General features: G+C 46.8%; 1 protein-coding gene across 2 annotated transcripts in view; it reads left to right on the top strand.

The window, feature by feature from the left end:
* Positions 1-31: 31 nt before the first annotated feature.
* The window catches only part of grk3 (G protein-coupled receptor kinase 3), a 48536-nt gene continuing 34037 nt past the window's right edge, over positions 32-14530 (top strand). For both annotated transcript variants that reach the window (XM_076757572.1, XM_076757571.1), the window contains exons 1-2: positions 32-2260; positions 13686-13762. In XM_076757572.1, coding sequence (XP_076613687.1) covers positions 2148-2260; positions 13686-13762 — 190 coding nt within the window. In that variant the 5' untranslated portion in view covers positions 32-2147. The remainder of the gene's footprint in view (positions 2261-13685; positions 13763-14530) is intronic.

The raw sequence follows: 14530 nt of genomic DNA, 5'->3' as shown, positions 1-14530 counted from the left end.
TCCAGCAGCGACCCGCTCCGTGTTTTACGAGCGTCTCCCCGCCGCAGTGGGAGGAAGTTGAACCACAAAGCAAGTGGTGCCACTGTTTAGCGAAAATACAGAAAAATACATCGAAGGCGGACTTCAGCCAAACATGTGCCATACATGAGCTGGGACACGAACGCATTAGCGGACAGGAGCGGAAAGAATCGGCGGCAGCGCGGGCGGAAGTCAGCGGACACTTGCTTTAGCCACTTAGCTCTTAACTAGCCGACCGTGGGCTCCCCCAGCGCGGACAGCCTGGCAGGCAGGAGCCGCTCGGAGCAGGCGGAGCGCTACGACCCGCTCGGCTCCCCTCGTTTTATTTGAGATATCGACCTCCGTGTGGTCGATTTACGAGAGAAGCTCGTCAGCACCGTGTCGTGTCGGGTGTTTAACATCTTCCACGGTGGTCAGCATTCTTGTCTGCCCGGCTGCCTTTTTAAGTTAAGCACAGTTTGCGGCGAAGAGGAAAAGTTATCGTTTAACCAGCAAACTACCGCCGGGCAGCCGATTTCCATCTCCCAGCGCTCCCTCCCCTCCTCCACCATCAGCGTCACCATCAGCCCACCGTCAGTCGCTCTGTGCTGGGTCTCCAGGCGAGGAGGGTCCCCCCCAACGCTCGGGGTAACTCATCGAGCAGCTATGGATTATCCTGTGTGATCTTTTTCTGTGTTTTTGAAGCCATTGGACTCTCGAAGACTCGGCTTTTTTCGGAAACGTTGCAGGACTTCCCCAATACGAGTAGCCAGTTTACTCGCAGCCGTTAGCTTAACGTTATTAAGTAAATCGCTGTCTGAAATCGAGCCAGTGTTGCTGTTCGTCTGCCAGCTAGTGACTCTGTTTTCTGCTGGCAAAAGGGGCATTTTTATCTCTCTGCTGAGCTGAATTAACCCAAACTAGATGTGTAGATGTATTAATCACTCTATACCTTATCCGATAGTTAGCCTCCTGGCTAGCAGGTTTCATTTTGCTAGCTAGCGTGTTGCTAACTAGCAGGCGAACCCAAATATCGATATTACCAGCAGGCTGAAACAAGTTCGCTCTCGGACGCTTGTTTTTGGCTTGTGGCAAGTCGATTTCACCCTCTTGCTTGGACTGGATTTGGCACTGAAGCTCTACAACATTTTTTCGGACATTTTTTTGTGATTAATGAGCCGTTAGGGAACATTTCAGCCGTACGTTACACAGGAAGCCAGCCAGCAACGACGGCGACATAAACAGCAGCGGTGTGCAGATTTTACTGAGTCCTGGTTCGTCTTTAATCTCTTCTTGTGCGGTCTTATTTGTGCCAAACGCGCCTGAGAGATTTGCATTTTTTGCTGCACCAGCTGAGACATTAAGGACGACGAAGCAGCACCCTGATGATACACATTTCAACCTGTCGCCCAGTGTCCTCCCTCCTGAATGTCCCTTTTTTCGGTCTCACTGATCGTTTGAGACGAAGAAAAGCAGCTACACGTGTCCCTGCTTTAAACCCATAAAGCTGCTTTTCAGCTGTCCAGAAGGAGTCAGTCACATTTTCTCTCTTTTTTCGACAGCACAGTGTTTACATTTCAAGGAGAACCCTGAGACACATGCCGAACTGGAGACAAACCAGCCGTGTGGACACGTCTCCATCAAGAGGACCAGCAAAGTCCCCAGAGACCTGTAGGATTTGACAGCTGTCTCCAGATCCAGCATCTGGTGCATGTAACCTCTCTGTGTGAGACATATCACATTACTCCAAAGCGAGGAAGGGCTGGCCTCAGTCTTTGCATTATTTTCCTCCAACCCGCCCGTAAGAAAGCTGCATGTTTGCACTCAATGGGATTACAAGGACGGTGATCTCGCGGCCCTGCTGACTCTCTATCTGTCGACTAACCTGTCACCCAATGTCTGCCCCCCCGAATTTCCCTTTTCTGTCATAATGATGGTAGTTTGAGGCGAAGTGAACAGACTACAGCCGGAGACAACGACACCGTTCCAGTCGACGGTCAGCCCCGCCGTCCGCCCAGCTGGCCCCGTCGCGCACCTTGGCGCTGGATGTTGGTCATATCTGGTGGAGGACATTGTTTTTTTTAATTCCCTAAAACAAAACCCACCCCAGCCCGGTCATTTTATTGATTTGGTCGTCCCAGGGTCGAAAGATGGCGGACCTCGAAGCAGTACTCGCCGATGTCAGTTATTTGATGGCGATGGAGAAGAGCAAATCTACTCCAGCGGCCCGAGCGAGCAAGAAAATCATCCTCCCTGAGCCCAGGTAAGCACGAGCACAAAGGGCTTTAATGATGTGCTGTGGCCCGAGCTGGTGTTTGTTTGCCTGTCAAATGGATGGATCTTTTGTGCATGCTGTGCAGCCATGTAGGGAGATGGAGGCGTGCTTCCTCTCAGACCTGTGACTTACTGTAGATGCTCAGTGGCTGTGGAGCCTTTCAGCTGAGATGTCTGCAAACGTGCAGCAGCTCAGTGGCTTCACGATCTCACCCACACGACCGTGCAACGGCTTAGTTTGCGTGCTATTTTACACCTGTAACTTACCAAGAAGTTGGCCTCGTATTCTCAGCTCCTGCGGTTGTATTTGTCATGATGTTTCCAACAATACAAAGTGTTAAGGACGTGCTTTGTCTGTCAGACATTGCTCATTTCCCCCCAGGCCTGCTTCACTGACAGTCTGATGATAAACATGTTTTATGTAGCATGTGCCACACATTTTAAGGCTGCTGGCTCTCATACACACCGTGAGGCCATCAGTGTGTGCAGCTCTTGATCAGACACCTCTGTGTATCCAGGCTGTTTGCAGCTAAAATCTGTTTTAAATAATACATCCACCCAGCATCTACACATATCTGCACATGCTTTTGTCCCCGCTGCGCAGCTCGTCAGGGCCTTGAACGTGCCTGCTCACACCAGGTCTGACTTGATTGGAGAGGATGTGGTTACAATTTGGTTCTCGAGATAGTCGCTCGTCAGACGTGGTTTGTGAATTTGACGGCACACATTTTGGGTTTAGTCAAATGTTAACCATCATGTGACCAGCAGCTTTGTGTAGAGCAGATCTTAGCCGGCAGTTGGCACCGCTGTCAGGTTTCATTTGTTCATCATGTTTACAGCCAAACACCCCGAACTTCTCATTTATTAAACACAAGCTGAACACTGTCAATGACACACATGCATGAAGCTCATGGCTCTGCGTGGTGATTTCAGAGTGTCGATGTGGGTTTTAACAGCCGTTATATTGAAACTGAGAGTGATTTTGGAGGAGATCAGCTTTTCATTTACTCACTGACTTGTCTTGGCAGATCAGCAGAAAGCAGTGATCCGGACAGTGCTCGCACTCAGTAATGAATATGAAGCCTGTTGATTTTGTTCCAACTGAAATGATTTAATTAAAGGATATTCTACAATAGCTAATGAAATGTTCTCGCCTAGATCAATAGCCGTTCGTATGTTGGAGTTAAGAACGATATAAAATCACTCAGGATGTATTATTCCTCATTTATCTGTCGTCAAAAGCAGAGATGTGTTGCTCACTTGAGAGTTTGAAGAAATATGATTTCACCTCGGCGCAGCACAAAGAGGACCTTCAGGCCTGAAATGAATTCTCCCCTCTGGTGGTTTTTATCTGACACCCGCCCTTCTTATTATTAACTGACGCGGGATAACATTCAGACTACTCACTGTATAATGCCACCATCTTATAACAAACACATATTTGACTTATTATCATCACAGTTTGTCTGTATCGCCTTTGCGTTCTTTGCAGATTTTAGCCAGTTTGCTAACTGTTTGTGAAAGGTTTTCAAGAAGATAAATGTGGGTTTCCTTCCTTCAGCCAGCCATTGGTTTCAGTTCGTGTCAGCATGGTATTAAAATGAACTTGCAGAAGGTCGGAGCTCGCTTGAGACCCACCAATTCTTTACATTGAACATCCTCTCATAGTGAATTTGTGTCAAGTCAGTTGTAAATGTTTCGTGGTGAAACAATCGTGGCATTGGCGTTTCGTGGCCTCACGTTCCCGAGCTCTGTCCGAAATATGATCACGACTCTGCCTTCGGTGTAAAGACACGAGTTTCCCAGTAGAATGAGGCCAGCTGAGCACTTCAGCAGATTCACATAGGATGTTTTTCACAGCGTGGTCATGGTGGCCGGTCACTTCAAGCTAATTAGCCGTACATGAGGGCTAGCCGTGTTGCAAGTTTGTAGCTTGCTCCGTTGCAGTTGCACTTGCGTGCATTAGCTGTAAGAGACATAAATGGCGACCGTGCTAACAACATACTGAAGCTATACGTAATACTTACTCATGTGAAGTCAATGGGCTGCATTGAAAGTGAATCTGTTTTTGTAATTTACCACCTGGTGGAATGAATTTTCACTTCAAGCGTGATAGGTTCAGGTCACACGGTAGGTTGGTCAAGTATGGTCGGTCAGAATTGGACTGGGACGTTCCAATGGACAGATGAGGTTTTTTTGTGAGTTTTAAAACAAGGCTGAACGAGGCTGTTTGTGTGTTTACTTATTTTTGGAGGAATCAGTTGGTTCATGGTTCTTGCCTTGTTGGACTCCATTTTAGTGATGTTGCCACATCTCCAGATCTCGATCTCATGGTTGAAGTTGGTGAGTTTGATGTTGTCTATGAGATGATAGAGCGATGGCCGTGGCCGCACAGGTGACAGCTGGCTGTACTGAACTTTTATAGCACGTAGCCGTGGTGCTACAGACGTTCAACGTTTTGTTGCACAGGGCACAAAATTGTTGCACAACAATAAAACGCCTGTTACCATCTCTAAAGACCACCACAAGCAGTGCAATTCATCACTTGAACAGGCATAAAAACAGAGAATTGAAAGATTAAAGTCATTAGCCACAACCAGGGTCTGTGGACAGGCAGTATACGAAGTTCTTTGTTCCTTTCTGCCTCTTGTGGGGTTTTGGATGATAACTTGAATACACCACTTGATTCTTCTCATGTCATCGAGCTCAACTTGCTAATAGATATGTGTACAGTAGATGATCCATTTGGCTTATGAGGTGCAGCACTGACCCATTCAAACAGTAGAAAATGTGATTTTTCAGTGGTACAACAATATTATACAACATTTTGCTCTTATGAACATGTTGAACAAGGATAAATTATCCTTATTTCAAGCCAGCGTGACTGTTCTGGTACTAAGGAAAGCTAACTTGGCCTACGCCAGAAAGAAAAGAAAAGGAAAGGAACAAAAATTTAATTTTATTTATATTAGTAAGATGCTGAAAATGCTATTTATCAATCATAATCAATCATTTCATACGTTTACTGCTGAATGTGTTTTGTGCTCTAATTTTAACTGCATTTTATCAGCATATCTAACTGTAACACTGCAACTCTGCACAACCCTGCTGATACACCTGATACACTTAAAATGTGAATATTTCACTGAAAACGTCATTAAAAACAGAGTTCTTAAACCTGTCAAAATGTACTTAATCTTTTAACTTCAGTGTTTTCTGTCATTTTTCACAAATTAAGTCTTAATTTCTAAAATTGTACCTAAATGACATCATGGCAGCCATTTTCCATGCAGTAATTCAGCATTCATTCATTTTGAATATCAAATAAGTATTACTGCCACTGTCTACGTAAGATGAACATATTTTGTTCTGAAAACTCACATATCTATTTAACAAGGTGTCCACAAACCAAACTGGTTGAAAATGGGTTGAAAATTCAGCGAGCCTCCTGCCTCAGTCTGCACAAGGAGGCGCGCTTTCCCTGTACCAATATGGCAGCCGTTCTGTAGAGAATTGTGGGAACTGGTGTAAAATGAGATTTTTACACCCACAAAACACTCATTAGTAGAATGAGTTCATTTAGAGTACAGAAGAAGAATGCTGACTGTCACCAGCCTTATCCTTTAAGAAGCACTTGAACACACCGTTCCATCAACAGCAGGAGAGCCCTGATGCTCCACTCTAACACACACATCCAAGACCTTTGCGTGATGGACCAATAACTCCTAAATGAGGTGATAGGTTATTGATCAGTATTGGGAAGCTGTATCTGTTGTACTGACTCTCCTTCACTTTAGGCTGTGTGTTCGGAGCCTCTGAGAATCCAGTCAGGATCATGTTGTTTGGCAGTCAAACTGCACGCCGTGCTAATCGAGTTCACGGCTCCTCATTAGATGGTCAGCGGAGGATCCAGGTTAGAAAACTCTGGAGCTGGAAGTTAATCCAAGGACTGGCGAGCGTGTGCCACCGAGGTGCTCAGCGTACCAAAGACAACACGATCAACCACAAAGCAGGAGGTGATCAGTGAGACGACCGGCTGTGGTGTTCAGGTGGAATTCATGCACAGTTCATGTAGCTTCAGAGCATCAGGCAGAGCTGTGTATGTGTCTATATGACTGCACACCAACAAGCCCAGTGTTTGTTAATGTGGTTTGTTAAGTGATTTTATGTTAGATATAAGCTTTATTATTTATTGCCTGCTATAATACAGCAGCTGCAGAGATAAAAGCCTCAGCTAATGGACTTATAAAGCACTAAAACACTGCTGTTGAGTAAATCAGTAAATCAGTCAGCAAAGTCAGACTGAAGACAGTAATATGAAAATTTACTTCAAACGGCTCGTTATTACAGTAATGTGTTCGGTGTAACCGGACGGAATGGTTGCATTATGCTTCTTCTGTGCAGCCTTATCTCACATATTGTTGAGGGACCACGTCGGCCTGTAGGTTCATTTGCATACACACACAGTGCGATAAACGCCGGTCTGAAGCTGGGAACCAGTCGCCGTGCTGGATGATTGAGACCCACATGCTGCCAGTCAGTGCGGCAGAGGGCAAAGGGTTGACGGTTAGCTAGTTCGGCACCTCGAGCCCGAGTGTGTTACACTACCAAGAAAATCAGTGGAAGTCCGACGTATTTAAGTCTCTCCTGTCATCCGGTGAAAATAATCAGTGGTTAGATGTGGAAGGATTCAGGCTCCACACGCTGCTTTCCTCGCCGCCTCTCTGGTGTCCGGCCTCTCAGATTTAGTGAATAAAGGGTTTATTTCGACTAAACCAGAGTTGGTGTTGGTTGTCGGAACTGCGGAAAGATGAACCATGACGGATTTGGTGAGTTTTGTTTCTGTTCAGCGTGACAAACAATGATAAATGACTGTTTCTGTGAATGGACTCTGGTGGCTTTAAACAAAAAGGATCTCAGTCTTTAACAAAAAGGTCTTTCTCTGTGATGATCCTTTTCATAATGCTGTCAGACGCTTAGAATAACAAATATCAGTCTGTCAGTGGCAAAAACAAACACTTTAAGCTTTAGGCTCACATCGACGGCGCACAAACGCACGGGTGGATTACATTGCAGCCGTTTGGCGGCTGCCGGCTGCAGCGCTCTCGTTCAGTGCTGGGCTGCTTAGTAGGAAAGTAGGATCCACCAACACAGATAATATTGGACTGGAATTCCTCTTCCAGGACACGACTGACGGAGAGATGCAGTTCAGCATTTTCAGACGGCAGAAAGATTAACCGGTTAGTTTCTGGTTAATCAAAAGCAAAACGAGCTGAAAGTGACATCCCAACTTCACAGGAATGAGTTTAACTGTGAACGAGTGGACAGTGACGTGACCAGTGCGGCGAGGAGTGGATGGACGGCGGCTCTGAAGCTGAAGAGCTGCTGTGCAAACTGACCAACTTTCATGACGTTCGCCCGGTTTGCAGTAGCAGTTGTGCATGTGTGAAGCTTTCAGCCGCATGCGTGTGGGGGGGCAGTTAAATGTGGCACTTTGGAGATAGCGTGGTGCTGCCACATTCTCCACGGGCCAAGGCTGTGTCCTCTGGCAGTGAGGTGAGATTTTGACAGCAACACTGGAGGCAGTGGAGATGAGAGTTGTGGGGGAGGGTGATGGGACGGCTGTTACAGAGAAATCCACAGAAGAGACATGATGTTATCCAGTTATCCAGTGGAGATACGACTGAGACTGGAGGCTCTGTTTGTAGGTTGTCTCAGGTGGACAGAGTTTGAGTCAAAGGGCACCGACGTCATATTGACCACCTTAAGACATAAAGTGTCCCTTCAGTACAGCCTGACTGAGCCGCTCGGTGCCATCACATCAAGAGCAGCATCGGTGTTAAATGTGATCAGCTGTTGTCAACAAAGTTAATTTCATAAATTAGTGGAGCTGCGAAATGAAACGTGGATTCCACTGGTTGAGAACGCAGTCAGCTGACTGCGTCTGTCTTTTTCCAGCCCTGAACTCTCAAACGCCAGCAGACGAAAATACCACCCGAAACCCTCAGTTAGCAAACGCGAGCTGTTTAATGTTAGCTAACGTTAGCAGCCGAGGAGGAAGCTGGGAGCTGTCACCTCAGCTGAGACCAAATCTGAATATCACTCCATAAGTGAAAAAGTACTTTCTCCACTTGTACTAAAACACATATGAAGGCGTTTGTCAGGTACAGTCGAGCCCTGCTGAAACAGCTTTTGATCACTCCTGTTTCTCATCTGCATGATTTCTCACTGGAATTCATTTTTCGTGTAATTGAAAACAAAAGTCGTCTAATATTGATCCTCATTACATTTTGACATTATGCTGCAGCACTAATGGCTTTTCCACAGTCCTGTTTATGTCCCCCTTGGATGGAACAGTGACTCATTAGAAAAGTACCACCGGGCCCGTTTGACCTCTTCAGATCAGCTCTGCCTCGAACGCTCGGCGCAGTGCTGCGAATACTCTTCACATGTATGCAGTTTTCTAAGGAGCACGCCGCTTTCACACTTCAGTCATCAAGGTTTTCTGTCGCTCCCTGTAAGCGCCTGCTGCCATCTGTTTCAGCTGATCTGTCGGCATTTCAGTGACTTTTCTCTGTCGATATTTGCAGGACTTGCTGATGAGAAAACAGATAGCGGTGTCAGTGCTGAGGTTATCAGCTCGTCCTGCAGGCAGCTACATGTGCTCTGTTGGAAACGGGACATCCGATCAGCTTTTGAGTTCCCTTTTCATTATGTTTGCCTCTTCACCTCAAGAGCAGGAGCGTAACTGCACAGAGCAGACGTCCCAGGCGGTCGAGGCACATCGGAGGTTTTCTCAGATAAGGATTTCATTTGAAGTTTTCAGTCGAGGCGGTGAATTAGGACAGCCGGTGATTATTTTTGTAATTGCATAATCTGGCAGTTCAGACAGAGAATGAATGTGAACGGTGCCATCGTGTTATAATCACACAAGGTGTAAATCCCAAAAGTAACATTGCTACTACGGCTGGTGTTTCCAGCAGCGTTGAGACGGCAGGAGAGCTTTTGTTTAGCTTTTGAAGACGAACGTCGGAGTGTATCCGCCTTTATGACTCTAAAGTGAAAGTAAAACTTCAAAATCATTCTAGTCTGGCTGTGAATTAAGGGGAAATGGTTGCTTCTCTGAGAACTGCTCCGTTTGTCTCCATTCACACCCCTGAATCCTCCACTCTTTGCAGTCAGACACCAAGCAGCAGCCGGAAAAACAGGTTTCAAAGTCTAACTTGTTTTCCAGGTAAAGGAGTAATTGCAGGTCTGGAAGCTTAAATAAACTGAAATAAGCGCTCTTTCCTGCCGCTGCGGCCATGTTTGTACCGTCAGAAGAAGACATACTGACAGATATAATGCTGCTTATCGTCCAATCACAGTGTGAGAAATGTGGAGGTTAAAAATCTATAAAGTAATGATTAAAGATCAGGTTGAGTATAAAATAAATTTGAACAGGTGATACGTTATCGACACAGTTCAGTTACATCCCGCAGACCCAGCTCTTGAAACACGAGTGGCATCCTGTTAATATGTTAAATATTTACACATCTGCATACTTCCTGTAGTGCTTAATACTCAACAACACGGCTTTGTTACACCGTCAGCGTGCAGATCAGCAGCCAATGACAGCCGAGCATTTGAGCCTTTACGCCTACTGGTCCTGTTATGTTTGAAACGTTCGATTCTGTGTGAAGAAAGACCTGAAAACCAAGATAATTCACAGAAAACCAGAGAGAAGTGATCCCGCTTCACCTGTTTCAGTCCCTTATACTGCATGTACCATGACCTTTTAATAAGTCACTCAAGTGAGACCTCAGACGTGTGGTTACACACACACACACACACACACACACACACACACACGTCAGTATGTGGGGTTTGAAGCCCATTTCCACCCGCCTGCAGCTCAGTATGAAGGCATTTTATTTCCAGTGCTCGTATCAAACGTCTGTTAATTATAGGAATGCGGCCGGAGCAGCTCTCCTGTTGACACAGCAAATTAAACAAGCGTGCTGCGTTCAATAAATCAAGCGTCAAAGGTGTGCACTGACATGCAGCTAAGGGTGTTTAAGAAGACATGTAATTAGGTCAGGGTCTCCCACCGTCAGGGTGCTGCTTTGTCATCACAGAAGTAGCTGTTGGCGGTTTAAAAGAGGTCACCTAGGAGGCAGCAGGAGACCAGCCCGGTGCTGGGAGAGGCCGGGCTGGTCGCTTTCGGCTGGTTGTTATCCTGCTCGTCGTGTTGGCGAGGTAAGCGCGCTCTCATCTGACTGTGCTAACAGCTGCTGAAGCAGATGTAATGGAGGCACAATTATGTAACTGCAGCCGAAAGGAAGGTGCAGTGCGTGTTCTGATGGACCTTGTCTCTGTCCAACCATGCAATAAGCAGTGCACAGAGCGGGTGCTAGCTTAGCATACGAGCACAGAACGGCGCAAACTGTCTCACTCAAGACACCTCAGAACATCTGTGTATTTCCTGCTGCTACCCACGACCACTCACACTCGCAGTCCCTCCAGTGTCCCTCGATTTCATCCTGTCCTCACTGGACGAGTTTCAGCCACGTTTTCAGTTGTCACTGGTCGAGAGCTCGTAGCCTCTTCTCCCTGTCTGTGTCTTGATAATGTCTGCAGGGCTGCAGCTAACAGTCACGTTCATTATTGGACAATCTGCAGGTTATTTTCTCGATTAATTGTTTGGCCTGTAAAACATCACAGTACCTGCACTCAACACGCCGAACCACAAAATATTCAATGGACTAATATAAGAGTGAGGGAAGCAGCACATTCCTGCATCAGAGGATCAGGAACGATCAATCGTGTGACGTTTGTTTGAAATATGAATGAAACAAATGATCGATGAAGGTGAAACAGTGGGTTCAGTGTTGAGTTCCTCTTTCAGAAGATCTGATGGATTAGTTTAGGACGAGACCAGGCTGGAAGAGGTGGGACACGTCCTCCTGTGACACATTATCAGTAGACTGCAGATAGACTTGTCTATATGAGGAATGGGCTGAGGTTTGTAGCCTCCAACACCGCGACGTAGCTCTGCTGGAGCTGATGTTCACCTCCTCAGAAGGGACTATGGCAGCTGTGGTGCTTCCACCTGAAGACAGGCTCAGCACGTTTCTCCTTTTCAGTAAAATCAGACATATTGTGGCAACTGTGCAGCAGCACGGCGGCTCTCAGCGGGTGGAGGGTGACGGTGTTCTTGGTGAATGATGCCACATGTGAGCATGTCTGAGGCTGAAACTGTGCACTTTGGTGATTACTGCTTGATCTCAGTTGTCAGTAAATACCAGCATTTGTGCTGCATTCAGTCACATGTTCTACGCTCTCCCGTGTTCGCGGCGGTCTCCTGGAGGTAGAAAATTGCCTTGTTTATCACGTGCGCCAGCATCATTCTGTCAGTCAAACTGCGCCGTCACGGCAGGAGCCTCTTTGTTTTCCCGCCGGCTCCGGTCATCTGCTCCCGTGAGCTGATGATGGGCAAAGCTGCTGCTGCTGATGACTGAGGTTTGTAAAGCAATAAAACTGTTAGTGAGAGCACCGGGAGACAAAAACCTGGTTTTTCAGGGCTTGAATGACGTTCTATCTGTGGTTTTCATGACCGGAGCCATCAGCCATAGCTGTCTGTGCACTGCCTGACAGTAACAGTAAATGGTCTGCTGATATCCTCTGTCAGCTAACCTCACCGACCACACATAATGTATCGGAAACTTTTCTCCTTGTACGTGTTGATTTAGGCCTACCAAGGCATGGCTGTTACAGTAAATACTACCAGCTGTCCTAATCTGGTGTCTGAGGCGGTGAGGTTTCATACAAATAATCCCGAGTCAGCTGCTAATGATTCAGCGGGGCACACAAACAGGCCTCTGAAAGAGGAAGTGTTTACTTCCTAGCTTCTTGTTCCTGTCGCTGCGGCTGTCGTTGAAATGCTGCATCCACAGCTCATTCCCACTCCTCCATGAGCTCTGCCTGCACAGGCGCCGGGTACAGCCGCATAACCAGCGAGGACTGCCGGTCTGCTGGGGTCCTCGGGGATGGCTTTTGGGGAGCAGGTGGTCCCAGTTTCTCACTGTGAAGTGAAGTTGTAGTTTGAATGCGTCCCGGCGCCTCGATGGTTGGAAGAAAAGATATAAGCTTTGTCTTTCAAAGGAGGAACTGACGTTGACGTCAGCTTAGCTTTTATTTTTGTGTCATTTCTGTGGAGCAACAGTCAAACTCGTCTTCTTCTTCACTCACTTGTAACTGCTAAACTGTCCTGTAAGGCTACATGAGTCATTACAGTTTCCTGTGTTTTCATGAATGCATACACATGAGTGTTAATGAGCTTTTTGTTTGTGTGTGTGTGTGTGTGTGTGTGTGTGTGTGTGTGTGTGTGTGTGTGTGTTTTAAGACACTTTTGGTATTGATGTGTCAAATCATGTGTGATTCTTTTTTATCTATGAAAAAACAGTCCTGTAGTGTCCCATCTGTTGTTTTTACATGTCCACCCTTGTGTTCAGTGCGAGCTCAGTGATATGTCAGAACACTCACAGGAGCTCATTGTGAAGACGTGTGCTTTGAGGTCTACAGACGCCCGTCCAGTCAGTCGGCACCTGCAGACGGAGCTCAGTGCTGCACGCAGATCGACTGTGAATAATGAGCCTGTTATCATGATGTGCTTTTTGAGCTATTAACTGTATTGCATGAAATTGTCATGAATTATTCATGCAGAGGTGTGACGAAGTCCCTGTTCACTGTCATTACATGGAGAACTCAGCCAATACAGTCAAGTCATTACAAACCTGACCAATCAGCATCAGCGTTCTTGAGGAAATGCCTCCATAGTTTTTAACGTTTTCTTCGGACCTGATTGTGGAACCAAAAGGTTATCTGTGATTGTGTAGTTTGTCTGCTGTGGGAACAGAAAACAACAGCACACAGCAGCGCGAGCGGCGCTATCAGAGTGTAAATACTGGAGAAATTATGGCCGAGTCATGAGGAGCCAGGAGTTCTCCTTTCACATGCTCGGTGGGAGCCTGCAGAGGAGGTGGAGGTGAAGCCCGGCCTCCTCCCTCTGCTGTATGTCGGGTGCTGCTGTAGTGTTAATGGGCCTGTGGGGGGGGTGCTAATTGATTTATTCTCCCCACTCTGATTCTCATTAGCACCCGTTCCCAGGGTAGCATGCATCTCTCCAGGTTCCCCTGCAGCCTCCCATGTGTCCCTCTTCCCTCCCTGTAGTTTGACTGTCAGGGGACAGGTGGCCGGGAGAGTCCCAAACCGAGGCCAGGATCGCAGGCGGCAGGTGGAGGTGGAGGAGGGACACAGACACCTCAGAGATTAGCTCGTTGTTCCCTCTGGCTGAGTGAACTGATGATGATGTTGTGTATTAATCCACTTCTCCTGTCCACCCCCCCCACCCCCCCACCACCTTGTGTTCACAGTATTCGCAGCGTGATGCAGAAGTACCTCGAGGAGAGAGATGAACTGACGTTTGACAAAATTTTCAACCAGAAAATTGGTAAGTCTCAATGTTTTTAATTGCATCAGGGGATAATATCCACTGAAAGGATGACACGTTCTAATAGAATCAGCAGAAGAAGAATCAGCATTCCTCTTAAGGAGGGACTCACACAATTAAATAAAGTACTGTCAGAATCTGCTTCATTGCGGCGTGATCACATTCAAAAAGCCGTTACACACGACTCCTCTGAGCCGCCGAGGACGTCCTCTCACTTTAAACTGAAATCTGATGAAAACATATCTTAGCTCAGGGCTCACTGGCTAGCTGCTAACCACGTTTGGCCTTAATGGGCTGATGGAGTCCGCTCAGGGACTCAGCCGGGGAAACCCCACCCGCTGATGGAGGCTGAGAGATGTGATGAAAGTGTAGCCTGACCCAAACAGGCTTTAAAGGCTGATACAGTTCAATATAGAGTTCAGTCATCCCAACAGTATTTTGGTATACTGAAACATAAACTTGTCAGCGGTGCCTCACCGGTGGTCAAACCACATAATGAAGACGCTGAGTTCACGTTCAGTGATGCTGATGTATCTGCGAGAAGCTAACGTCAGCTGATACACGGCCAGTTTGTCGTAGTTGAAGAGAATGTTTTTCATAGCTTAGAAAGGGAGGGCGAGGCGACGGGTGCTCAGTTGGTCGCAGTCTGCAGCCTCATCACTGGAAGCCACCAAACCCTCCAGACTGCTCCTCTAAATTCAGCTGGCAGGACTTTATTTTCCACTTTTCCCTGAACTAATTCATGATGGTTAGTGTGAGCAGGCTTCA

Source organism: Chaetodon auriga, chromosome 19 (genome assembly GCF_051107435.1).
Source record: "Chaetodon auriga isolate fChaAug3 chromosome 19, fChaAug3.hap1, whole genome shotgun sequence".
Taxonomy (NCBI): Eukaryota; Metazoa; Chordata; class Actinopteri; order Chaetodontiformes; family Chaetodontidae; genus Chaetodon; species Chaetodon auriga.
Note: the sequence above shows the minus strand (reverse complement) of the source record. Positions and strands in the feature narration are given on the sequence as shown.